This window comes from Cannabis sativa, chromosome 1 (genome assembly GCF_029168945.1).
Source record: "Cannabis sativa cultivar Pink pepper isolate KNU-18-1 chromosome 1, ASM2916894v1, whole genome shotgun sequence".
In the NCBI taxonomy this organism is placed as follows: domain Eukaryota; kingdom Viridiplantae; phylum Streptophyta; class Magnoliopsida; order Rosales; family Cannabaceae; genus Cannabis; species Cannabis sativa.
In genome coordinates this window covers 38,234,474-38,261,961 of record NC_083601.1, presented here as the reverse complement: position 1 = coordinate 38,261,961, position 27,488 = coordinate 38,234,474, and the positions used below count along the sequence as shown (strand labels likewise).

At 31.8% G+C, this 27,488-nt stretch overlaps 3 protein-coding genes across 4 annotated transcripts; all 3 read right to left on the bottom strand.

The window, feature by feature from the left end:
- Positions 1–1,174: 1,174 nt before the first annotated feature.
- LOC115706712 (cytochrome P450 CYP72A219) lies at positions 1,175–4,215 on the bottom strand. The gene is made up of 5 exons (XM_030634429.2): positions 3,648–4,215; positions 2,753–2,970; positions 2,418–2,677; positions 1,949–2,336; positions 1,175–1,662 (listed from the first exon to the last, which is right to left on the bottom strand). Exons 1-5 carry the CDS (start codon positions 3,928–3,930, stop codon positions 1,234–1,236), a joined length of 1,578 nt encoding a protein of 525 aa, XP_030490289.1. The 5' UTR covers positions 3,931–4,215; the 3' UTR covers positions 1,175–1,233.
- Positions 4,216–7,683: 3,468 nt separating this feature from the next.
- LOC115706711 (polycomb group protein EMBRYONIC FLOWER 2) lies at positions 7,684–20,283 on the bottom strand. 2 transcript variants are annotated; one of them, XM_030634427.2, is made up of 20 exons: positions 19,772–20,283; positions 19,632–19,687; positions 19,066–19,177; positions 18,713–18,872; positions 18,551–18,619; positions 17,973–18,112; positions 17,717–17,779; positions 17,468–17,589; positions 15,848–15,921; positions 15,239–15,291; positions 15,062–15,115; positions 14,902–14,961; positions 14,036–14,082; positions 13,822–13,943; positions 12,169–12,307; positions 11,422–11,470; positions 10,234–10,317; positions 9,489–9,568; positions 8,726–8,815; positions 7,684–8,256 (listed from the first exon to the last, which is right to left on the bottom strand). In XM_030634427.2, exons 1-20 carry the CDS (start codon positions 19,895–19,897, stop codon positions 8,118–8,120), a joined length of 1,839 nt encoding a protein of 612 aa, XP_030490287.1. In that variant the 5' UTR covers positions 19,898–20,283; the 3' UTR covers positions 7,684–8,117. The 2 variants fall into 2 exon arrangements, with proteins under 2 accessions (XP_030490287.1, XP_030490288.1); XM_030634428.2 differs by having other exon boundaries at positions 15,848–15,912.
- Positions 20,284–23,963: 3,680 nt separating this feature from the next.
- On the bottom strand, positions 23,964–27,049 carry LOC115706717 (large ribosomal subunit protein eL20z). The gene is made up of 4 exons (XM_030634435.2): positions 26,563–27,049; positions 25,306–25,381; positions 24,554–24,671; positions 23,964–24,232 (listed from the first exon to the last, which is right to left on the bottom strand). The coding sequence occupies exons 1-4, from the start codon at positions 26,765–26,767 to the stop codon at positions 24,173–24,175; spliced, it is 459 nt and encodes a 152-aa protein (XP_030490295.1). The 5' UTR covers positions 26,768–27,049; the 3' UTR covers positions 23,964–24,172.
- Positions 27,050–27,488: the final 439 nt, after the last annotated feature.

The following is a 27,488-nucleotide window of genomic DNA, read 5'->3' as shown; positions in this document are numbered from 1 at the left end:
CTCTTTACAAGTTGAACATGTTAATTCTTGAGATATATCATTTGGCATGTTTTTGATTGAAATAAAAATAAATCTCATTTGTAGCATCATTCGTAATATCGTGGTGATCTGATTGTTTTGCTTGGTCAATCTCTCATTTTTTTTATATCTAATATCCATATATTTTAGGTCATGTTGTGAGATGGTTTGACTTTCTTCTTTAATGTTGTAATAGATACTTTAGAATTTCTTTGCAATGAGGAGTCTATGTTGCATTTTTCGTCGCCATTCAAGGGGAGCTCTTTGCTAAACTTCTTATTTTCTTAGGGGAGAATTTGGTTTTGGACAATATTATTGACATGGATTATGCTCAATGAAGGGGGAGAAATACTTATCCTTTGTGCTTTTCTGTTTGTTTAGACTCTGTTATATTTTGATGGTTGCTTTGTTTTGCACTGGTATTGTTGTCATTGACCATCATTTATCAAGGGGGAGATTGTAAGAACCATTATTTTCTGTAGTGACAAATTATGTCCAGTTGCGTCTGGGACTCGTAGTGTTTTGTTTGGGGTTCGTACTGTTAGTGTTAGTCCATGTCAGCAAAGATATTTTAGGTTTTAATTGTTCAGATGGTAACAGCTGTCTAATTCGAGTTTCTTAGTTTAACTGGGTATAAATACGATTTCTGGGTGTTATGTTGACTAACTTTTTGATCAGAGATTAGGGATTACGTTTTTTTCTTCTTGTTTCTTCTTTATGTTCCATGGCAGGTGATCTTTGAGCTTGGAGGTATTACTCCATAGTTGCAGATCAGAGCTTAAAGATGTTGAGTTCAGACCTGAAAGGAGTTCAGATTGAAGAAGTGTTGAAGAGAGCTCATCATTCACACAAGAGGATCTTGTGTCTCCAATCAAGGGTCTTGGTTGGTATGGGTATAGATTCACTATATTTTCTAAAAGAGTGTATTGTTTACAATATTGTTGGTTTTTGTAAGATACATCTTTGAATATAGTGAAAGTTATTACCCTGGTTTGGGGAACCCAAGCACTAGCCGCCTAGAATGAGTTTCTAGGGCAGGTGAAGCTTGTAAAATTCTGGTGTTGAATCTTTGATTTTGTTCTTTTTATATTCAAGCTTAAATCAAGATAAAATCAATCTAAATATGAAAAACATAGGTTAGACAAGAACTTAAGGCTTACAGTAACCATTGAAACTTCCTTCATAAAAATATATATTTATACGAGTACTACAATATTAATTACGTTTATGTATAATTAAGTGAGCACCATATTGTGGCTGAAGAGTAATAACAGTTGCAGGAGCATGAGCATAGGAGGGTGAAAGCTCAAAAGTGAAGCGTTGTAGAATCAAGGCCATGGCCATTTTGGCTTCATTCAAGGCAAAATTTTGACCTACGCAAATCCGAGGCCCCCAGGCAAAGGGAAAAAATGACACTTGGCCCTTGGTGGCCTTGGAAACTCCTTCTGCAAACCTCTCTGGCTTGAACTCCTTGGCATCTTCTCCCCATAACTCAGTATCATAGTGAACAAGGATAGTTGGTAATGACACTTGTACTCCTGCTGGTAATGTCAAACTCCCAAGTTGTGTCTGCTTGTGCACTCTTCGAACCAGCAAAATTACAGGCGGATAAAGCCTTAAAACTTCGTACAAAATCATAGTAACCTACATGTATATCCATGAAAAAATATTATAACAAAATAAATAACATATGTGTACGCATAAATATATGAGAACACTGCTATTAAGTACAGTAGTGGTGTCTAGCACCACCTAATTAAAAGTGACACTTTTTATGATTGGTTAGTGATTTCTCATAAAAATTATTATATTAAATTATATAAAACTTGATACTTAATTGCACCAATAGTGATATTACACCTTGGAGGTTCATAGACACCAATAGTATCTTTTACCATTTCTCTCTATATATATATATTTATGTACTTACAACTTTGAGGTGTGCTAGGCCATCAAAATCCGGACTATTATCACCAAAGACTTGCAAAACCTCATCTCTAGCGCGAGCTTGCCAATGAGGAAACCTACTTAACATGATCATTGTCCAATTGAGTAAGACAGAGGTGGTCTCTTGGCCAGCAAAGTAAAACAACTTACATTCCTCAATTACATCTTTAATACTCATTCCAACATTCTTGTTGTTCCCATGTTCTTTAATTTCTTTGAAATTGGACTCCATTAGTATGCCTAACAAGTCATCGTTGGGAGCTTCTCCGGCTTTCATTGCCTTCTCTCTTTTATTGATCAATTCCTTTAAAAGAGTTTGCACTTGACAGTCAATTTGTTGCATCCTCCTGTTCAACTTAGTTGGCACAAATCTGCATATATAAAAAAGAGTTCGTTGTTTGTATTTTATAATTAATGATAACAATGAAAATATATATTGATTAATGTTGCACCTCCATCCGGGAATATAGACATTTTGTATAGCTTTAATAGCAAGTTCAGCTTGTTCTTTTTGGAGCTCGAAAAGGTTCTTAGCTTCTTCATAGCTACTCCCGAAAGCAGTTCGAGAAATGACGTCTCCAGTCATATTTTGAAGGTAAGGCCACACATCTATCTCACCACATTCTTTATCACTTCCATTCTGCTTCACCATTAATTGCTCCCATTTCGTTAACATTTCATTGCAGCTTACATAGAATGCTGGAACCATATGCTGCAATTATGTATATAGACATTTATATTATATTATAAATAAATATATCAATAAAAAATGAATTTATATATATACCTTTATCTTCTCCATATGGAAAGCTGGATTGATAATCTTTCTATGTTTGGCCCATTTGTGGCCATCATAACTTGCTAGACCCTTTGCAAGCAACTCTACGAGTGGATTAGAATGTGGTTTGGGAAAATCACCTATCTTCATGAAAACGTCTTTTATGTTTTCTGGGTTTGTGATGTGTACTCTTGGTGTTGGTCCAATCCACATAAATGAATCTTTGCCTGAATTAATTAAATTGATCATCAAAACACTATGGTATACATAAAAATATTGCACATTATGTGACATCGATCTAATTATTAGTGTGCAACTAACAAATGATAAATAATGTTAATATAACTAGCTAGCGCTGTTATTTGTTCCTAATTATAAATCTTAAACATTGTTAGTATGTACCAATATATATTCATCTCGCCACTATTCTGAAAACAATTTTTTTAAAATAAATATTTATTTATATATCATATAAATAAACCTCTCCATTAGCCTCCTTCTCTATCATATAAATATTATCGTTGTATATGGTAACAATTTATAATATAAGTAATATATTATATAGGCAGGCAATACGTCTTTAATTTGGACCATATATAAATCTCGTACACGTATAGTCAGGTACACAGATAACACGTAATCATAGTAGCACTGAAAACAACCACAGCATGAGAAGTCAATCAAATGAAAAGATAAGATAAGATAGAAAACTGTGTATCAAATTTGTGCGCACTCAATCATTTTTAACATGTGAGATTTTATTTTAAATAAAAATGACTAATTTAATAAGTTGTTACCACATAAGTACTGTGTTAAATAGATATCTATATCACTACTCATATATATATATATTTGTATAGCTTGAAAGTTGTAATAAACATTAATATAAATTAAATAAACATACCATAATTGTTGACTGTGTCAAGGACAAAAGGGAAAATCCGTGGAACGACGTCGTCTGAGAGATTGATGGGTTTGGACCTTGCCTCTTTGATCATCTTAAAGCTCTCTCTCAAGTCTCCAAACAGAAACCTGTAAGGGGTGCCCTTAAGACCTTGTTTTCTAAGGCACTTTTCAAGCCTTTTAGGCCTCAACCATACCCAGTTCACAGCTCTCAAAATCCATGTCACAGTTATGACTATGCCCAGTAATTTAGCACATAGTGAAAAAACAGATGAGACCTCCATTTCTTTTCTGCTTTTTTTCCTTTTTTTGGTGAGACTAATTGACGAAGATATAGTGGGTATTTATTTATTCGTAAGAGAAAGGGAGAGAGAGAGAGTGAAAGAAACTGAGTGGTTAGAGAAACAGAGAGGCAATTAATATAAAGAGAATTATGAGTCTAATTTTATTGGTCCAATATTAAATTTTTCAGCAATGTATTATGTATATGTACAACTATATAAGAAAACGACAACATGATATCAGAAGATAGAGTGAGACCAAAAGAGGAGAAGAAGAATACGGGTTTTCCTCTGGCCTCAAATAAATAGTGGGAAATTTGATTATATGTGTAAACTAGTGGTGAAATTATTTTCCAAAATTTTAAAATTAAAAAAATATAAACATTTTACATTAAACTCAAAAATACTCTTCTCATTTTAAAACCTCTCAACTCTCTCTAACAACATCAGTTCTCTCCCCCTATCTCTCTCTCTCTCTCTCTCTCTCTCTCTCTCTCTCTCTCTCTCTCTCTCTCTCTCTCTCTCTCTCTCTCTCTCTCTCTCTCTCTCTCTCTCCCTCTTTTTCCATACGTGAACATCCCAACCCAAACCACGTGAACCACCCTACAGACCCACAAAATCGGACAGATCGGACCCCTTCAACATCCCCACCAGCCCACGGCGCTCCCCCACCGACACACGGCGCACCACCACCGACTCACGATACCTACAGCGCACCACCACCGACCCACGATACCCACGGAGCACCACCACCATTTTTTATTTTTTTATTCATTTAATTTGTGATTTTAATGTTAAAGATGGATTTTGTTAGATTTATGAATAGATTTAAGTTTTGGAATATCATATCTGTGATAATCGGGCCAAAGTCGCTCTGTCGAGCCGGGGGCCCGGCCCCCGAAAATAACCCAAATTGCCATTCCTAGTGGCTTGGCCTCAATTGACTTTCAAAAAAAAAAAAAAAGATTTGACTAACCTATAGCGGAAGTGGAGAAAATTATATGATATTCCGTACAAAAAACAAATATTTAGTAATTTTTTTAAGCTGCTAATTATTAAATTTTATTTAGAAATTTTTACATCAAAAATACAAAATGCTAACTTTATTATCAAAATACCACTACACAGTTACCTGAACATTTATACACTTTTCCTTTAACTTTTTACATTTTTACCACATGCACACACAATACATGCTTTTTGACACGTGAGTAATTGATGTATTACATCAATCTTTCTATACATCATTTCTCTCATTTTTTTCTCTTTTTTTTTCATTTTATTTTTCATTTCTTTTCCGTTTTTTTTTTAAAAAAAATATTTACCTCCATAGCTGAACACTTCCCCCTCCACGATCCCAACTCGATTTCCCTCTTCTTTTTGTTCTTCAATTTTTTTTTCAACTCCCATTACCGAATCCCATAACTGTTTTCCCTCTTTTTATTTTTCTCTTAATCCATATATAAATATGGTTGTAGCACGTCCTTCCCCTGTTCAAAAGAAAAATTCTAAAATGGAGTTGAGGAAGATGACTCTGATTTTGCTCCTCCATCGTCGAAACGTGGGCGAGCTCCTCCAAAGAAGAAATCAAAGGTGGCTGCCCAGGAAAAAGTTCATCAAGATGGAGTTGGTCTTCGATCTCAGGTTTGTTTTCGGTTTCTTTTTGGTTTTTTTTGAAATTTTTTTCGTATTTGACATTAATGTGTTTTGTGTTTATCGATTTTACTATTTTAAGTTTTTTATTTTAACATTTCTTTTGGTTTTGTTTGGTTTTTTAGGGCTTCTATCTTTTTAGTTTAATATATTTATTCTTTTTATGGGTTTTTCATTTTCGTTTGTTTAGTCTTAATTTCTGTTTCATTTTGTTGTTTTTTTTTTTCTGTTTTTGTTCTTCCAGATGTTTTATTGTTTTTCATTTCAGTATCTTCATTTGATTATTTCTCATTTTGTAATAGTTTTTTTAATAGTGTAAACACCTTTTGTATGTGTTTTTTTTTAATATGTTTTTTCTCTAGTTGTTTCCTGTCCATTTTTATATCATCAATGGGTAACAATTAGATTTATCATGGATGTTGATGTTCAAAGAGTTTTTCCTGTATTTTAGTTTGTATACAGTTGTTTTGTAGTTTTATTATAGTTTTGCTACTTGCATATGTTATTTCATTATAAAATTAATATGCAACTATTTGCACAAAATTTATCATGTATAACTGCTATTTCTTGGTCCCCGTCAAATTAAATTCCTGGATAATATATAAACTATCATAAAATGGTAATGCAACTATAAGGCAGCAAAAACCAAAAATAAACAAACTTATATGTAACTGGTTGTACCTTAATTCGAATTTGCTCTTCTTATTGTGTTTTTAAAAAATATATTCCTTATTGGAAACCAGTAATCAACCAAAATGCAACTGTATATAACGTAAATCTATTATTCATGAGGTTTTTTAAAAAAATTTCACATCATACATTGTTTTGGATTCGGTGGGAGCTCAAGATCTATTTGTTACTGATCTACATTTCATGAATCTGGATTTCGATATTAGGGGAAGTTGTTTTGATCGAATAAAACAGAAAACAAATATGTAATTTTAGTTTCTTCACAATTTTTCTGGTTTTTTTTTTCGTCATTTTCTGTTTAGATCATTGCATGTCTTCTTTTCCAGTTGATTTCGCCGGAATTAATGGTGATATTTCTCTCGTTTTGGTTTCATTTTGGTTGTGTTGCTGATTTGAACGATTGAGGTCTGTTCTTCTTGATCGTTCATTCCGTGCGACTGAAGGTTTAGAGCATGTGGTATTTTTGTAAATATTTAAATGTGGGTTGTATAAATGTTTAAAGGGTCGGCCGGTCTATAGTATATTTGTAATTTTTTTTTTTCCTTTTTTGTATTTTCTTGTTTTTTTCCTTTTATTCATCTATTATGTCAAATATATGATAGTTTGGTTATTTTTAAAGATATTTTCTTGTTGGTTATAAGAGAATTAATAGTTCTCAATTACTTCACAAATTCAAAGCATGGAGAAAGAAACACCACAAAGATGGGGACATTTAAAATTGTTGCATTCTAATTTTTATAAGACAATATATATATATAAATATATATATATTTATATATAGGAAGAGTTAATTATTTCTTTTGATTTTTTAAAGAAAAAAACAGTCAAATTCTGTTAGAATTATTTTTTTTTAATACTTTTTAATAAAATCTATAGTGTCTAAAATTTCATTTTAATACTTTTTCATTGAAAATGTGGAGAAACTGATGAAACATTGTGAAGAGGAGAGATAAAAGGGAAGATAGAATATAATATTTAATTAGTCAAAAAAATTAATTTAATGCAACCCAAATATTAAGTGTTATTATACACTCTTCCATTTATCAGGATTGATTTTATCATCTATGCTACAAAAACACTCCTATGAAAGGAACAAAACAATGATGCCTAGTATAGACATATGCTCTATATATATATATAAACCCGATACCTAATTCAGTAGATGTTATTTAACTAAACAATTATCTAGCCGCTAGCCTGAAACTATAGATGTACAGAGAACCAAAATAAAGTTATTTTTTTTTTCTTTTACCATCAACAAAGACAAGTAGAATCTAAATAGCCAATGTCCGATTCAATGACAGCAAAAACATTGACAAACCCATATGCCTCTTATTTCAAATTTCAAATGGCTGTGCAAATGTTCGATTCAATGGCCAATTTCATTTTTTTCTCATTGTCAATCGATATACGTTAGTCAATATGATATTCATGTGATATATAAAACTCATAAATTCATCAATTTGAACATTATCTAAGAAAATGAATATAAACTCTTCCCCAGCCATACGGCAATGACACAACGCAACTTCGACGAGAGAGGTCAATGAACTCATGAAACTATATGCCTCCAAATTAGCATACAGTTGAATTTCTCGTCCAAGGAATATATAGAACTCTGTAGTCATTTCATTTCATTGACCTCAACGTTTAATAAAACTCGTCTACAAAGTATAATGTATAAGTTTTACAAAAGTACTGAAACCGGTAAAATCGTAACTCTGTAACCCGAAACTTTTCTACATTTGCTTCTTCACTAAAACAAATGGTTGCCTACTCCGTTCAACTTGGAAAAATCCAGTGGCAATGTCCACTGTTTCGTTTTTACCTTTGTACTTGGCCAGGGTTCAAACCCCACTTTGGGGAGGTAAAAAAGGATCCGAAGCCTGATTTTGGCATCGTTCAAGAATTATGTTACAGTTGTTCATGGTCCGTGCATCAAGAAGGGCATGATTCCAAAGTTTGATCATAAATATTCTCCAACACCTATCAATTCAAAAGAAAATTATCACACATAATTAAGGTCGAGTGAAAATGGAAACCATAAATCTATTACAGTTTCAGATTTCAAAAGCTCAAAAACCATAATTTCGTTTATCACCTAAAGTTTAGCATCCCAACAAACAGGCTACAAGTCAAATTGTAAATTGAGGTCCCAAGATTATAGGAGAAAGCCATGGACTTATTCCTCGTTCACATTAGTGAAAATGTATACATAAATATAAATGTATGTATGTATATATATGTATACCATGCATTTTAAAATGATAACCAAAAATATTTGAGTTGACCAAGTAAGCATCATGGCATGCGCTTTCATTCTTGTTCTTTAAGAAAAAAAAAAGACGGCAGCACATGCCCAAAAACGAAAAGGTCCACAAATTGCATGTTGGCAAAAATAAAATTGTGAATGAAAAAGGATTGAGACCAAAATACAGCCAGTAAACGAAGTTACCATATCAGAGATGGATTTTTGACAAGATCGGGTCCATGCAATCTTGAAAATGCTTCACATGCCCAAGGAATATGACCATCAGCAAGTACCCTACATAGAAAAAGCAAATATTTTCAAGAATTTGAGATCTTATTCACACAGTGATATGAACTGAAACATGTTTTAGTACTGGTAACAGCCAACTCCAGCAGTATCAACTGTTGGAAGCTCCACCAAGTAAAATTATGTTTAGTTTGCTAGTATACCAATACCACAAGGAAAAGAGCCACACTTTTTACTTTTAAGCATAGCAATTTTGCTCATTTATCCTTAATCAATGTACAACAAAATTAAAGGACCAACATGATCAGAATCACCAATTACAGCTTCTATTTTCTTTCAGTATAGCACTGACATTTTTTAAAAAAAAAAAATACAGTTTTTTTGTTTCAGTGTTGTGCTCAAGTATATTATCAGAAATGCAATGCTGTAACTTGTAACTAGCCAATAGACATAAAGCATGCAATAAATTTTATATATTAGATGTTTTCGTATAATGCTTTATCTGGTGCTATGTCAATTTTGTTGATTTGATGATCATGTAATAGGATTATTTCATATTGTTCTACTTTACTGAATCTCTCACCGTTATCATTCTTAAAAGTTCCAGTTCCACACAAACAAGAAAACATCAAGAAAAACACTATCTAGATATATTCTGAAAAAAAAAACTCCCAATAAAAGAACTTCATTAAATGAATAAGCAAAGTCGATAGAATAGTACCGTTGCTTCCGTACGAACGAATTCCACATATGCATCATTTGCTTCTCATCTTTGGTCACGTCAACAAAATCATCAAGCATCTACAAAATCATAGTGTATCAATGACAGTCTGATGAACTTCCTAACTTTTTGTTTTTCTTTTTTCAATTTTTCTGCTAAATATTATTTTTACTCTTAAAAAAAATTCTCTATTAGAGTTGATGAGCTTTCTCAACAAACTCGCACTTTCCAAAAGATGACTGTTAACATTTAATCAAACTAGAAAAATGGCCAATATGACAATTTAAATGATTTTGTCTAAATGAGACCCAAGCCACACTAAAATAGGACTAAAACAGAAAAAGAGGAAAAAAAAGCAAACGAAAAACAACTAAAATTATTGTAATGAATCTAAGGGATATACATGCTTTAGAACCGGTTCTACAGAATCACCACTAAGAAAGCTAAGTTGGTCCCTTTCCTGGCTAAATCTGGCATGCAAAAAGATGGCATTCAATCAAATAGCAAGGTAGTGATGATAGTTGTTGCAGTAATAATGATGGAGGTTGCAGTAGTTGTGGTTTGAATTTGCAGCAGTCAGATGAAAAACAATGTGGTGGAGATAGATGATGTTGGCTGTGCTTGTATTGTAGTGGCCATGGAAGTGACAATAGTGGTTAGATTGTGATGAAAAGTCTACCAAAGCTTTGTATGAAGAAAATTTGACATATTAAAAGAGAGGGAGAGCAGCCACAATTATACATACCCTTCGATCTTCCAAATCTGCAACACCATCATCAACTTCATCCTCACTGTCCCTATCTGATAAGACTTGTTCGATCGACATCGGCTTCAAGCAAGAGGTGATAAGAGAGGCAGATTTCAGATGGACAGTTAGTTGCATGTAAATTGATCAAAGGTAATAAATGAAATCTTTGATGCACGTGAAAAATAGAAATATGAACTAAAATAGTTCATGCAAAAGCTAAACCTGTTATTATTGCTCGCATGAGTCAAATCTATCTTAGCAAATAACATCAAAACATGGATTACAAATTATAGAAAAATAATGATAGTAATGTTGTTTAGACAAGTAAAAGGTTCATGAAGCAAAAGCATAAAAATTGTTACTGTAGCATATATAATTAACCAACATTCTAACCTTTCAATAAGATTGCTTGTGAAAACAACACTCCCAATTTCGTAAAGAATTTCAAAATAATACAGTGAAGATTCTGAAAATAAATATGATAAAGTTCCCATTCACTTATTTAAGACAAAAGGAAAAGAGTTTAGCATGCGAAATTGTATTAGCATGCTCAGGGGATGCTCAAGTGTCCTAGGGGCTTTTTGGGTGATGTACAACATTGCCATTCAGTTGGGCTAAGTTTTTGCTGATATGGGGACTCTTGTTTCGAGGGAGGGTCTAATTTACTGGAATTTAGTGACTTTACTGAGCTTTATTAGCTCTTGGGAGAAGGTGAGTTTAGTGACTCTACAGTCACTTGGTTTCAGTTCAAACTTGGGAGTATACTGTAGTGCAGCGAGAAGGTGAGTTTAGCAAGGAGAGATGCATAAACAAGCCTAGGCCCTAGACCATGAAATGACGACAGACTAATAAAAACAAATACAAGCACAACAACCCTAACATTGAAAAACAATGAACCTTTTTCTTAAAAAAAACAAAACAAAACAGTACTACTTGTATTATTAAAAAAGAGAAATAATACAGTGAAAAACAATGGACTTCTAAACTCTTACCAACACATCAATTATTTTTTTATTATTTATCTAATCAGCTACAACTGTGGCAATAAATTGGGAAACTCAAGTAGATCATTCAGAAATGGCAGGCTTAATTAGTTCACAGAGACAATCTTCAAATAAAAGAAGGAAAAGGAAAAAGTAAATTTGAAAGGGGACGAAACATTAGATAATATGAGTCACTTGTCACCTGGGCTCTGTGCGAGTGAAAGAACTGGCGCTTCCGCAAGAGGGCACAACTAAAAAATTAAAATGAAATCTAGGTCAAAAGAAAATTCAAATTTATCACTCTGCAACAATTACAATACCAAGTTGAAACAATACATAATTAGATGGCCCTATAGTGCCTACTTCGAATCCAAATAAATGTATCTTATTAAACAATAAATAAATAACTAAATAGAAAGGGAGAAAAAAAAAAGAACATGAAAAAGTCAGTGGTTGTGATCAACTGCACAGTAATACAAACAGCGGATGATCCAGTAAAACAATCGAAATCATTAACTGAACCAACATTGCAGATAATCAGTACGACTCATTATGTTTTCTACACTTAGCCCCATCCTCTAGTTACTTATCCTAGATCCTTTTGATACTAGATCCTACAGCCAAACCACAAGAATCTCAAACGCAAGGAATTCTAGAATATAAGTGTCATTATATACATGTCCTTTGTTGATCACCACACTATGTTTGCATGTAATCAAAACACAAAAGAAGCAACATACACAAGCAAAAGCAATGGATCCAAACACAACAATGTCCTGGCCTAAGATTTGCTCTGATTGACTAGGTAGACTAGTGGAGGAGATCTTGAGAGTACGCTACCTTACTTTAATGAGCTAATATCTACTGGAAATGTTTAATACAAATTTTAAACTAATCCGCAAAAAGTTAAATAAAAGCATGAAACAGAGGAAGGCAAGGAAAGACATACTTCCTTGGGTCTGTCCGTTCAACAGATAACTTTCTAGTCCTTGCAAATTGCAACATAGCAGGAGGTGCAAGAATATTTCCAGAGGTTAACTGGGCGCAAGGAGGGTCAGATTGTGGTATCGGTAAGACAGCTGAAGCTCCTGCAACAGAAGAGCTAGATGTAACACACTGTACACACGCTGAAGCACCAAGGCCAGAAATATAAATGAAATCCACACTTATGTTACAAGCCATCTAACCTTTACAGGAGCGAGCAATTGAGACAAAAGTTTTAGTTTTGAAATTTTCTAATGACAGAACATAACAAAAGAAAAAAGTATATAAATTCACCTAAAAGGTGGAGCAAGAAAAGGACTAAAGGATTCTTTACAGGACCAGCGCATGCAGACATATAGTGCAATGCAATGTACTAGTCCCTGGGAAAAGGATTCCGGGAGCGTGACAAAATTTGTAGGTATCAGCTCAATCACCTACAATGCGCAATCTATTATAGATGTTACATGCAAATTCCATTTGACCAGTAAACAAACCGATCCACGCATTCCAAGTTCCTTCAACAAGAGAATCACAAGAAACTTGTTTGAGGTGTTTTCATAAGTTTTACTGTATATATGTATATATTAGGACAAGACTATAGTAAGGACACCATTTTTGTCTCTATCGGTAGAGACGTTTTTGTTTTAGGTATCCAAATATAAAAATATGACGATGTGTATTATAATTATAACATGCATCCCATCAATTTTAGAAAAATTTGAATAATTTACAGTATCAAAAATAAAATTCAAACAGTCATTTGATGCATACTAGTTTTTTAATTTATTTTTTTACATGCAACTAACTATTTTGAACTCTATTCTTGGCATCACAAACTATTCTAATTTTTTTAAAAAACATGTAAGATGTGTGGTATAGCTATAATGTACATATTCATATATAAAAAAAAATAATAATAATTATAATTTCTCCACATACTGAAAACAAAAACGTCCCTACCAAATACCAATAGAAACAAAAGTGATGCCCTACCACAGAATTTATATCAATAAATATATCTGACTACCCATCCATGCATCCCCTAGTCCTACATTTATAATTTTGAATTTCTTCGGACAAAAGTATTTTCAAATATGCCATCCCTGTCAATCCCCAGGACCAAGTAAAGAGAAAATATGCAACAATTCTTTGATAGGCAGATTACAAGAAAACCCCCTTAAGTTGGGTCGTTTTTTCCAGCAAAATATTTACCTACATTTACATAGGGGGTTTACAATTTACCAACTTCAATTTTAACTAGGGAGATCTCACTTTCAAAAATTGCTTTCAATTTCTTTTTAAGAATAAAACAAGGAGTTATGTTGTTTCTTGTTCATGTTTGCAGAGCTTTATCCGTTTTACTCTTGTTTCTTGTCAGCGTTTAGACTATTCCACTCTCTTTTTTGAATAAGTACTCAATCTTGTTTGCCTACTTAAAATCTAGAGTATGTACTTGCATATTTCTTGCAAGGCGTTTACCTCCTTCAAGTTTGTACGAGTTATTACAGTCTACAGACTACATAACATCTATATTCTGAAAAAGTAATCAGAATCCCCAAAATGATTACATATAAATAAAAAACAGAAAATTACCAAAGTGAAACGAAAGGAAAATTACCATCTGCCTTGTCCAGACGCTCATAGGCTCCTGCACGCAAATCCGGCTCTAAGACATATGGATGCACATGCTTTGCATCAGGAATTAAGTTTTTCGGTCTCTTGCGTTTAAGTGGCTTTGAACTGGATATAAATGAGCTTATATTTTAGTCTAAAGCAACAATATTATCATTCCAAATAGCATAGATTAAAACAGAAACAATAGTAAGACTTACTAATAGGAGAATACTTCAAGCTTAGGGTCAACACTATCTGCAACAATCTAAAGATAGTAAAAGAAATGAAATTTAATGAGTAACGAACCCATAATAGTTACTAAAAAGATTCCAGGAGTAATAACATCTTGAATTTGTAAGGATATGATCATATGACTAAAAGATGTAATAGTATCATTTTTTATTCAAAATGCCAATGTATTAGCAGCCAATAAAGACAGAATTTTTCTAATCCAACAAGTAAAAAGGTTTGTAGCTAAGAGTTGTAATATACAAAAGAAATAATTAAAATGCATATCAATTTAATCATAAAAAGGATGTTCTATCCACATATTTCCCACCCTTCTGGTGTTTTTTCATGCAAAGAAACAGATTCTTAACTACATGCACAACCACTCCAAATTTCTCATGATTCAAACATAACTGTAAAAGCACTACAAAAATCATCAAGCATTTACGGACCCTGAGTTGAAAGAACATTTGACTCAATCCAGTCTGCGTTTCTAGTTTACAAACGGTGTAGGTATAAACTACATAATTCAAAGTTTGATAAATGTAATTCATCTCTAAAATTGGCAGATAATTTAACCCCCTAATCAACATTGTACAATACAGAGATCTTTGGCTAAGTGTCCCGTGCAGCAAACACATTCATGAACACAATCAACATGAAAACCAATGCCAGTTGGAGTTGATTATATTAGAGTAATTCAGAGAAACAACCATTGAAGATTATCAGATTTCAGATTGCCCATTATCAGTTATAGTTTTTTTTATTTTTTTTTTAAACCCGTATTATCAGTTATAGTTGATAGCTTTAGAGTGAATTAAAGAAACAACCAGATCTATTTTGAAGATTATCAGACCTCAGATCGCCCATTATCAACTTTCACAGACACATTCACAGCTTGGTACTCTTCAGTGACCTACAAAATATCAGTTAGCTCAAAAGTTAGAAAGACAAACACACAACTTCACCATGTCTAAACGATGGTATTGCCAACAAGAATATCGATGATTACCAACCCAAAACTCAAAATTGAAGAGGTCATGTGATGAGGTCAGGTGATATCTCAGGCCCTATTAAAAAAACTATACATCAATAAAATGGAAACTCACTGATCTGCAAATTTATATAACAGCAGTTCACAATAGATTAAAAGAATGAGAATTTCTAAACATTGAATTAAGGAAATTTTCAACCTTAAAGCTTGCACACTTCACCAAGCAAAATGGACAAGAAAAGTCTTCTGTCACTGCAGAATGAAGAATTGATGAAAAAACATCACATAAAAGCTCAAATAAGAGAGTAAGGGATGATAAGTAAAAGTCATTTAAATAAATAAATAAAGATAAGGAAGACTGAAAATCGTGTAAAATTACAATTCTTGGGGAACAAAAATATAATCACTGATGCTAAAATACTTAGCTTCCCGCTCGCTCCCTCCCTCCCTTCCTCACCCTTACCTTCACCCTCATCCTATTCCTCTCCCTCAAATCAACACAATTACAAATGAAAATAACTGTCCATGCTTGGCATTTGTACCATAAAAGATAAAACAGTAATATATAAGAGTAACTATCACTTTAAACACAGTATATTGCGAATTGTGAGAGAATACGAAAATATCAGAGAAATCCTAGCACTAGGAGTATATTTTTGTTATAAAAAGCTCTATTATCAAAACTAACCCCTCTGCAATTATGAAATGGTGAAATATATAAATAAGCATAGTAATTGATGAGATAGTATCGTACAGTAATAGACAAATCAAGGGTACGCAATACCCAAAATATTAAAGCATGTAATACCTTCTGTCCTTTGCAACTTATTGTTGTAATATCTATAGTTGAAGATGACATTTCCTGCTCTCAACCTGATGGAACTAGTGACGTTTTTAATTTAGTAGAAACCATAAAGGATTTGACACTATTTATACACATGCATGATCAAATTACATTAATATTTCATACCAAGGAAACAGATTATCAATTTCATAACAGAAATGTACAAAACAGTGACATTTTTTTTCATGCTGAATCTTTATTTCTGTCATATAAAAACCCTAACAACTTGAAAATAGAAATGGCATAAGCTAAAAACAAACACCAATGCATTTACGTGTATTTTTTTAAAAATAGAAAATATGACCTAATGCACCGAGGTCTGAAACTGAATAGATTCAATAAAACCCTAAACTAGCTGTAGTATTATAAGTTCTATAATTATATAAAGGCTACAGACAAATTCAAAGGAAACCTACACTAGCTGTAGGAAACTCTTACTATAATCAGGGTGGGAGAAAGAGGGTGCAATTCATAATTGCTTAGCACAAGGCTTGAGCATGATTCCCTTGGACAAGGGCATATTTATGATTTTCTTTTTTGAGACTGCCTAACCCCTACAATATTTGGGGACCAAGAAACTGAGCAATTGTTATGTAAGTATCCAGAAGGAATTCGAACCTCAAACCCTGTGGGTGGGAGCACACCACATGCCTGACCATCTGAACTACCCCTCTTGGGTAAGGGCATAGTTGTGGTTGAACAAAGTCTAGTCTTCTTCATTTTCTTATTTAGTTTGTAAGATATTAAATTTGAGTCCCTATCTAGAACTTGTTAGACTTTTATTTAGACTTACATTAACGTTTTAAATGTTTTATTAAAATATGAGTTGATGAATAGTTGTTCATCATTTTAACTATATAGTTAGTGATCAATAATTAATGAGCTTAGCATTTCTAAAGTCTAGTTGAAGTAAAAGTGGGTTTTTTTAGTTAACTGAAACATTTGATAAGGAGACCTAGTCCAACAAAAGTTGTGTTGCTAAATCCTATCCCTAACTCTATAAATACAATATTGTCTTATCACAATTATATGCTTTTGTTGATCTGTTGATCTTTTCTTGTTTTAGAAATCTAGAAAGGAAGACTCAGTAAGTTAGTATTGCACTACCAATCATATTAAAACTATCTTATTAATTCAGTGGCCGTCTAAACATCTTAGGTTTGATATTTTGTTTCCATTTAAGAATTATATTTAAATGTAATAGGTTTAACTCTAACCATCTGCCTTTTCTTTTAATGAAAAAAAGAAAAAGAAAGGTTTAAGTTTTATAAGTTCACTTGAACTGGTTATTCGTCCAATCATTTCTTAATATCCATATCAGTTGTGTCACCTTAATAAAAATTAATAACTATGTCCCAAAGTAATGTGAAAAAGAAAATCGGATGAGTTTCCTACTTATGTTATTTGGTTTAATTTACTAGTGATTACATAACAATGTACTAGTGAATATGGAGAGGGAAGAATATAGAAGTGAATTTAAAAACGAAATAGCACTACCAATGTATTCTCGAAGAAATGAAATCAGTATCTGAAAGTTGTAAATGCACATAAAATATATATAAATGAGAAGATAGAAAACTTTACCGAATAATATGAGACAAAGACGAAGAAGGGATGTCATTAGACATGTAAGAATTGTACGGAGATTTTTCTTTAGCACACATTTCCTCTGCTGAAACAGTAACTTGAACTTGCTGAGAAGTACTCTTTGAGAGGCCAAAAAAAAAAGGGCAAGAGAACATAATCAATAACAGTCAAATGTAAGAAGAGTGTAAGCAAGAAGAGCGAGTTGTAATATATAAAGTCAAATAAGAAACTGAGAGTTGAACAAACCACAGTTTCTGAATCATATGGAACTTCAATGGAGATGCTTTTTTCCTCATTTGAAGAGCTCAGCTGTAGGAAAAAAGAAGAAATGTACCAATAAGAGATACTATACACGAAAGAAAAAGAAAATTACCATAAACAAATCCTGTTTTCTTTTTCTTGTTTTGTTTGTTGGAGGGATGGAATGGCCATTAAAATTAATAAGTTGTACACCTTTTGTGATAACAAAGAAGTTAAGTCTAGGCATCAGATGACAGCATACCTTCATGAGGCAAGAGTGCATATCGATAGTTGAAATCATTTCAGCCCTCTGCCCCAGACTAAAATTTGGAGAATTCTCCCATGAGAAATAAAGTGACTCCAATTGTATCTTTCCCCAAAGGCAGTTTCCCCCGAGTTTGGCTGTCAAACACAAAAGAAGTTAATTGATAAAAACAATCACCTAATTGGAAACGTTTTTGAGAAATGAGTTATATTTCATACTTGATACATTCACAGCTGGAATTTGAAAAAAAAAAAAAAAAAAAAGAGAGAGAGAGAGAGAAACAGTTATTATTTAGGATAATGTTAAAACATTATAGAAACCAAATTACATTCTTTAGTTGATAACAAAATATGAGTACGTTACTATTCATGAATATCTTCCATTACATTTGGCAAATTAGACAGCAATATAAGGCTTTTCTATCATTTTTCTTTTTGCAAATTTTCTGTGTTCCATATAACGCAAAACAAAGAACAACAACAAAAAATTTGTCCCCAAAATATTAAATCTGGATTCATAAAAAAACACACTTAAGGATAGCATGTACAAGAACAATTAAGGTATTCACAACTTACAAGGAAATGAAGAAACATTAATTGGACCTTTTGGCAGATTAAATTCACCAAGAGAATTTTGAACTCCCACTGCAACAATATAACAAGAGACAAACTCCGTGAATAGATCCTTGTACAGCTATAAATAAATCCATTTCAACAAATTAAATTGTTCACGCTTACCAAAGCTGACAAGCAAAATAGAAACTGTGCCAGATCTAGCCTCCACTGCAAGCTTATTAATATCAGGCAGTACAAAATTTGCTTGAGCTTGATTTCTCCCCTCAACCCCAGTAGAACTGGTCAACATGCATGCTCGGTTGAATCGATATACAGCTGAGTTCTATTTTTTTTCCAAACAAAACTACAATTAGACAACAAGAACAGTCGACCATAAAGATCTTCCAACAGACCAGAAAATATTTGAAAAGTAAAATGAGGATAACTATATGCATTGACCAATCAATTTACTTTACTCGATTGTAATTCAAAACAATAAGACTAATTTTCACTACATGTAAATGCACATGCTTTACCTCTGCAGCTGCAACATCCGGAACTAATCTTGCCAAGAAAACGTACATAGGAAACAAATTCGGAGTATGTACAGCATTCTCAATCCTTGAAAGGGTAACTGTCATTTGTATTCTACAATTCAAATGCAAAAATTAAATTAGTCCCTAAAAATGTTAACAATAAAGTCCAACTTCTCCATGATTTTCAGCATATGTTGCACTTCACATTGAAAGAAAAATCCACAACATCTACTAAATTAGAAGTGGGGGTGAGAATATTAACAGAATAAACAAGTCTAGAAAGTAATAAGAATGCAAACAATGTAGATAAAGATGCATATATATGATACTTTGTTTGTGTGTGTGCCTGTGTGAGGCGAGAAGAAGGGTCGAAACCTGAGACACATACATACATATTCTCCCACTGAACTTTCATGAAGAATGGGGAGCAAAGCATGTACCTGACCACTGGAACAACCTTCCTATATACTGGACTATGAAATATCCTAATAAACTCAAACACCAAATGGGTCTACCCTCTACAGTTTGTCTATTAAGCACGAATTTCCAAATAAACATAAAACTACCTCCTTTTGTGCTTCGCCTCCATCTTGTAACTCAAACATCTTTGAAGAAACGACGGCTACAAACAGAAAAACGACACAAAAATCAGAAGAAGAAAACGAGAATACGCAAAACACAAATGTTAGAGAAGAAGCAAGCTTACATTTCTGATAGCGCGGCGTTGAATAATGTTGTAAAATTCGACAGGCTTACAGTAAATGGAAAGGCTTTCTTCCGCAGCAACTTCCTCTTCCGCCGACATACGCGCCCGCGACTCTTGTCGGCACATCTGAATCAAAATTGTTAATGAAAACCCTCCAAATCTTATGCAAACAAAATTCGACCTTGAATTCGAAGAACGTCAAGTCAGTAAAAACGTCGTAGGTTTCGGTGGAGAAGAAAACAGAGGAGGGACTACTAGGGCAGAGTTAGGAGGAGCTGAGAGGTATGGAGTTGTGGTGAGCGTTGTTCTTCGTCTTTGTCTTCGTCTAAACTCTACTATGTTGGCAACCTGTAACTGTAGCTCCCTCCATCTGACGCCAAATCCCTCTCGTCTTACTCTTCTATTTCTTTCTATTTTTCTTTTTCTTTTTTTCTTTTTTCGTTTTCAAAATTTTCTTTTGAGCTAACGATGTGTTGAAATTTAGGCTACTTTTGGCGCACAAAACTAATTGGGAATTATCACTGTGTACCCAATAATGCAAAAATATTAAGATAAAAAAAATGCTAAAATATAGCGTTTTAAAAAAATTAAGATAATTAACGTGAAGTTTAGTTATGTTTTAATTTTATACAGTAAAAAATTTTATGTTTTAATTTTTGTACACAATTTTTTGAATTCTTTGGCAATACTTTTTATATTTAATTTCATGTGTTAGTTAAATATTGCTCTTAAATATTAATTAGATTTTTGTTATTATCATTGTATATACACATACATATACATAGTATATTTTTATTGGTTTTAAAATTTTAATGTCAAGTGTATTGTATATAGATATACATAGTAGACTTAGTAGTAATCTCATTTAATATTTAACGATGAATTTAATTGATGTCTAAAATTTATAAATAAAAGATTGGGTGTTGTCAAAGAAAAGATCAAGTAAATAAAAATTTCAAACAAACAGGAGTTTTACCAAAATAATAATAATAATAAATAATGCAAATATATCATAATTAATTAATTATTAATATTAAGAAATTTTTTTATTTTTATATTTTAAAATTGTTCAAATATAACATAAACAAAGTAGATAAATTCAAGAGTATAACATAAAATTCAGTGGCGAAACTATGTTATGGTATGGGGTGGCCATGGTCCCCCTAATATTTTGGGGAATTATTTTTAATATATATATAATTTATAAAAATTAAATTTAGTTATTAAATAAATATAATTAGTTTAGTTTACCTCAATGTACATAAATAGATGTGTATTATTATATACGGGTTGTATAAGTGTATTCTATTTCTTATATTAATTTAAAGGCTATGTGTAGGATTTGTCCCTCAAATTAATACGATTATCAAATCCTCTTTTGAATTTATTTACTATTCCCTTTGAACTATGTCACAAATATAAGACTTCTAATAAGTTTTATCCAATGTGGCTAATAAAATAGTAATGGGACTTGTGTGTCATTGTCACATAAGTGCCACATGTATAATTTAAATAAAAAATAATTTAAAATTTACGAAATTTCTTTTCTTATCAATAATTAATAAGAAAATTTAAGATTAATTTCTTTTTATTCATATAATTTAGGGTAAATACCATTTTGAATCCTGTATTTTGTAAAAGTTACTAATTGGAATCTATGTTTTATTAAATGACAAAATAGACCCTGTATTTTTGAAAAATGTACAAATAAGACCCTGAATTAATTTTTTGTCAAAATAAAACTTAATAATATTTTGATCTAACGATGTTATAACAAATCTAGTTACATTTTCTGTATATGTTCGTGTTAGAAATTATCTTAAAGTTAGTTATACTAAAAAATAAAATTGTTAAAAATTGAGTTTAGGATCCTATTTTTACCATTTTGAAAAATATATGGTCTATTTTGTCATTTAACAAAACAGAGGGTCTAATTGATAACTTTTACAAAGTAGAGAGTCTAAAATAGTATTTATCCTATAATTTATTGTTAATAAGAAAATATATTTTAAAATTTTAAATTAAATATGTGGCGCTGACAATAACACATCAACTACATTGACATATTTTAGCGGAAAAAATTTCAAAAGGTACGATACCATCATTGTAATAGTTCAAGGTTATAAAATTTTTAAATCGCCTAATTTTATTATTATTTTCTAAAAAAAGAAAGTAAAAATACAATTCGCTTGACCTTCCTATTTGGCCCCTCCTCGGGTCTTTGTCTGATTCCGCCAGTGATAAAATCATTGTATACAACCAGATCACATAGTCCATATGTATATCAATATTATAAAAATAATCATTGTATAACATAGTCCAAACATAATTATTTACAGAAAATCATATCTGTTAATGTATTTTTTTTTTTTTATATTTTAAAATGTATAAATGATTTGTACTTTATATTCAATTTTTATATTTGTCTCATTATCACAATTAATTAAAATAAATAGTTGAATGCAAAAAAAAAATATTATTTATTGGACGGGTTGAAAATTAATTTTTTCTTAATTGGACGGGTTACACTTAGATATTTGTAAATCGATTTTACATTGAGTTGAATAAAATGTAAAGTAAACCAACTAAACTGACCAGCGTACACCCTTAGTGCATTCTCTAAATTTATTTTAATAATATATAAGTAATATTTTATTTATGTATATTATATTGTATATATGTTAGAAAATTATTATTATAAAAATAATATTAATTTAATGATATAGAAAAAAATATATAAAAAAAAATTAACGTATGATATAATGTAAAAATGTACTGTAAAATAAAAAAAAAAAAAGTAAAATTTTAATTATGTATTTTAAATGATAGAATAAAAAATCTGTTGGAAGTCCTCTAGGCTTAAGCATAAAAATAAACAAAGAAGAAATAATCTACTTAATAAAGGTATAACACTACATACAATGAGTATTGCTGTATATAAACTCTCGGTTACATTAAAAAAGTCAAATAGATTGTATTACATTAACTTTCACAACTTTTCTGAGCAACCAAACAGTAAATAAAAATTGTGCACAAAATTATTATCAAAAAATAATTAAACAAAAAACGTGTTCATAAGAATGATTATACACCCTGAATAAAATTATTTTACGCATTCAATGCGATTTTATGTTGAATTCATCCTACTTCAAGGCTCATGACCTTTCGTCTCTTACTTTGTTTTATATTTGAAAAACACTCATATGTAAGGAGAATATGCCAAGTAAATGTTTGGTGTGATTTTATCAAATGTTTTGTTTTTTTAGAACAAAGACCACTTGAAAATACAAGATCAAATTTTAATTTATGAGAAGATTTTTTGTCGAAAAAACAGAGAATTGGTCTTGAGAACTATTGCTATTTTCTATTTTATCAATTAACATAAAAATCAAATGTTAATTTTGTTTATATAGAACACGTTCTACCATTAATTATAAATATCAATAATTTTTAGTAAAAATATATATAGAATTATGTAGGATTCACGCTTAGGACCCACCCATATTAGAGCATCACTAATGGTAAAACTTTAGAGGATGTTTGATGATGTAAACATATTATGTAACAAAACATTGAGATGCTATACTAATATACTATTGAAGAAAAGAGAATATCATTCTAAAGTTTTGCATGGATGTTATGTTGTAACATTGATATTATTCATCATTTTTTAATAAAAGATTGAAGCTAAAAAATTATTGTAGCTAAAAATTAAAATATATATTAAATAATAATGTGTGATATCATTATTATAACATTTTTAAAGAGTGTTATACATTAGAATATTTTTAAAAGTAAGACTATAACAGTGCCAAAAATAATGTGAAAAATAAATAAAATAAAATATTATATTTTTAGATAATGTGTAAATTTTTAGCATTCTTAGAAGCTCAAATAAAAAAAAAACTTTCAATAAATATACATATTTTTTAATAATTTTTAAAAAATATTATTTATTGTTATAAAAAGATTCAAAAAAATTATTTTTTCTAAAGTTCAAATTAACTCAAAGCCAGCCCTGTGAAATTATAGCTCCTACAATTCGAGACAAGAAGTTTTAATTTGGAATAGACTATACTAATAAAAATGTAATGTTGGGAGGGGGCACCTGTCGATGCTTTTGAAAATTAGTCAGTAGATGAAAACCCCAACAAGATTATTAAAGGCCAGATGCATACATGTACATACATTATTGATGAACAAGATTAACATCAAGTATATTAAATAAATAATTCAAGTTGGGAGCATCTAAAATCAATCTCGACTATTCTCGAGATATCATAATCAATCTCGTAAATTCACACAATGAATAAAATACAAAATAGTCACAGTAATACGAATCTGCAAATATGTATACGACCCCTTTCACAAACTATACAAATCTTCACGACAGACACAAATTTACCAATCATCAGCTCCCTTGGTTACCCCGAACACAATAGCCAGTGTGGCAAGAATAGCCTGCACAAAAGCAGTCCATGGTAACTAAATCTTAATAGCAAAATCAATTCAAAGAAACATACTAAAACATTGGATTTGATAAGTGTCTAAAAGTGCACACGGTAAGTAAAGTTACATCTAACTTTAAACGAAAGGAAAAGAAGTTCAATGCCACTAGCACAGATCAAGAAGCTTTTACATATAATAAGAAAGGAAGTTTACATAGCAAAAGCATAAATATATACTTAGTATATATGCAACTCACGCTTGCTTATTAAACACTAAACACCCACCACAAAAACATACAAGTAAAAAAGGTGAGCAAAGAAAGAAGTTACTCACAGCAACTATGCAGGCGATGTATCCTGGTTTCTCTCGGTAGTCCATCCTCCTGGAACAGAAATAAAGCACGGCTCCAAGATACCAAGGGAGTCCAGCAATGAAGAAACCAATTATAAACCTTCAAAAGTACCAGCATCTTTTAAAACACAAAAATTTAGAACAAAACTGAAGGCGAAACAAAAACAGCACAAGAATGGAGAGATAAAGATCACAGAAATAATAGCAAATAAAGAAAAAGAAAAAGGGGCTGGGGGGTGTTCTCCCATCTACTACTGTCAATTGCCAAAGAGGAATGACTTTTTATTTCATATATGTTCCCCAAGGTCATTTTACTTTCTATAATTATTTCACAGACCGCACAATGACTTGTGGCTCTCTCCTCCCTCTAAAACATTCTGTCACTTCTGTTGATCTGATACCAAGTCCTAAGTACAGAATTTTATAGACCTTGCAAACCAAACTAATTTGCAAAATCAGCCGCATTTATCTTTCTAGAAGAATGCATTTAAAATAATAAATTCCATTTCTATGCTTAGTTGTCTTAAGTACTTTGCTTTCACTCTCAGGATTGCTACTTAGAGGTTTGTTACTAATATTTAGTTCTTATAGATGTATGGATTATGTATTGCCCAATTAGAAGAAAAAAACTTGGCAGCTGCCAAAGAAACAAGATGGTAACCCATAAAAGTAAAACCAGTACCAAAAAAGAAACTAAAGAAAGGAGGGCAATTGATATATGAAAGACAGCTTACAGGAACCAGCCGTGGCCAATACCACAACAAGGAAGACGGCGCTCTCTTACAGGTCTCCCTTCGGCAACTGCATAACCTGCAACAACAATGAAGATCTATGAACTCACACAAAGGAGGTTAATCCAGCAGAATACAGAAGGTTCATCTATAATTCAAAACATATACTGAAGTCATCCAAGCATTTACTAAAAGTTTCCTGTTTAAAAATGAAGTGTAGATCAACATAGAAAATAATGTTAAAGTACTGCCATCACCAAATGTTTATCCTGATTATGACATAAGTCGGCTATTTCCCACATATTCGTAACTACTTTACAAGAGCTGCCGTGTGATGCTTGAGTTTAGGGAAAGAATAGGAAAATACCAGAAAGAAGAAATGAACAATGAATATGAATTGACATTATGTGTGGTTCAGAACCAAGATTTTATTTTCACATTTTTTACAAGTCCACCATGACATATCAATTATCACTATCTTTCTATAACATTTCAAAGAATATATGAGCTTCCAAGGAAAAACATCAGAACTATATTACAACTTCAGACGCGTGGTAAAATAAAATTTATGGAGTTTCATCTCAAAACTAACTGGCAATAAATCAAATTGCTATGGATCTTAATTACCACACATTATCAAATGTCGACTCTGTAGACTCTCTAACAACACACATGTGTGGTGTATCAGTGATAACTTTAGAAAGAAAAAAAAAGTCTTTTGAATATGGTCGGGAAAAGAAATTTATCCACAGAGGAAAATTAGAAAAATTCTCGCATTAATTAATATCTTTGGTTTTCAAGATCTGCCCCGGATTCTCTTATTAATTAAAATCTTTCGCTTTCAAGATCTGCTCCGTCCATGATCACCAAAATCTTAGCAGTTCTTTCTGGTCTGAAGTTTTTTCTCATTTCTGTTCTCTATGATTAAGACCCTCAACTGGGTACCGAACAACACAATAAAAAATTTCAAGTCCAACATTGAAATAATATAGCTCAAATTAGATACAACTCAAAATTAGGTGGATAACTATACGTAGCAAATAAACGAAACCCACAAATTATCCAAAACAGAGTACTTAGCAAGCAATTAACAACATCCAATACCAATAGAAACGAACTAGTTCCCAATTCAAAAAAAAAAATCAAAATTTCTCCCCAAAATTTCATTTCATCTAATTATAATTATTATTAATTTAAAAAGACATGTATTCAACCCAAGAAAAACCACATATTTAAAGAAAAGGGATTGTAAGTAATTACCGGTAACTGTTTGATATCCATGATCATAGATGTGAGGAGATGGATGACCGGAGCGATCAACGGCTCCCGGCGGTGGTACGGGCTGAGGGAAGCCGATGGCAGGGGGTGGAGGACGAGGAGGAGGATAATTGGCTACGCCTTGGAAGGTACCGTACTGGTCGGCGGAGATTCCAGGTGGGTGATTCTTCTTGCCTTCTTCAGTCATCGCTTTAGGTATTTTCTTAGTCTTTTAGAGAGAGAAGGACAGAGATGATGATGATGAAGAGTAATGAGTATGGTGAAGTCAATGTGCAGAGGCTAGCTGAGAAGAAGAGCAATGGTTAATTGGGAAATTGATCTGCGCACGTGACATACACGTGGTTTAACACTATTTTCGTTGAAACATATTATTATTTAGGAAATCAGCCCAAGTCATGTGGCTCCTCTGCTTTAACGAAACCCATGTGCGAAAACGACAAGACGTTCCAACAAATGTTTGAAGTCTATCTATCTAATATCTATCTATCTACCTCTGCGTGCTCTACGTCTACGATCTCTTTGGTTTTGCTACAACGTGATGTCTAGTATACTCCTTACCACGTTTTACTTGATCAAATATAATTTACTGGATAAATTAACATAGTATATTATTTGTATTATGTTATATCATCAGCACGTGTGTAATTTAAATATTCATAAGGATTACATAATTGTGAGGTTAAAATCATTGAGAGTATGTAGTGTTTGTAATTATTAACTAATATAAGTATGTCACAATCATTATTTAAAAATATATAATTAAATAAGTTTAAACCAACACAGTAACTTAGCTAAATATTTTTCCTAGCTATTATGAAAGAACTAACAAAGAAAGAAGAGATTGGTGAGTGTTTGGCACTTTGGCGATAATTTTAAGTTTTTAGCTAAGAGCATCTTCAAGTACCTTT

Excerpts from the sequence above, each read along its gene's own strand:
- LOC115706712 (XM_030634429.2), bottom strand. The coding sequence starts at position 3,930 with ATGGAGGTCTCATCTGTTTTTTCACTATGTGCTAAATTACTGGGCATA. Across the intron at positions 2,678-2,752 it reads TCCATATGGAGAAGATAAAG|CATATGGTTCCAGCATTCTA; the intron begins GTATATATATAA and ends ACATAATTGCAG. Across the intron at positions 1,663-1,948 it reads GCCTAGCACACCTCAAAGTT|GTTACTATGATTTTGTACGA; the intron begins GTAAGTACATAA and ends ATATACATGTAG.
- LOC115706711 (XM_030634427.2), bottom strand. The coding sequence starts at position 19,897 with ATGTGCCGACAAGAGTCGCGGGCGCGTATGTCGGCGGAAGAGGAAGTT. Across the intron at positions 17,780-17,972 it reads TGCACTCTTGCCTCATGAAG|CTGAGCTCTTCAAATGAGGA; the intron begins GTATGCTGTCAT and ends TTTTTCCTACAG. Across the intron at positions 17,590-17,716 it reads CATATGATTCAGAAACTGTG|AGTACTTCTCAGCAAGTTCA; the intron begins GTTTGTTCAACT and ends GGCCTCTCAAAG.
- LOC115706717 (XM_030634435.2), bottom strand. The coding sequence starts at position 26,767 with ATGACTGAAGAAGGCAAGAAGAATCACCCACCTGGAATCTCCGCCGAC. Across the intron at positions 25,382-26,562 it reads TGGATATCAAACAGTTACCG|GTTATGCAGTTGCCGAAGGG; the intron begins GTAATTACTTAC and ends TTGTTGTTGCAG. Across the intron at positions 24,233-24,553 it reads ACATCGCCTGCATAGTTGCT|GCTATTCTTGCCACACTGGC; the intron begins GTGAGTAACTTC and ends GCTTTTGTGCAG.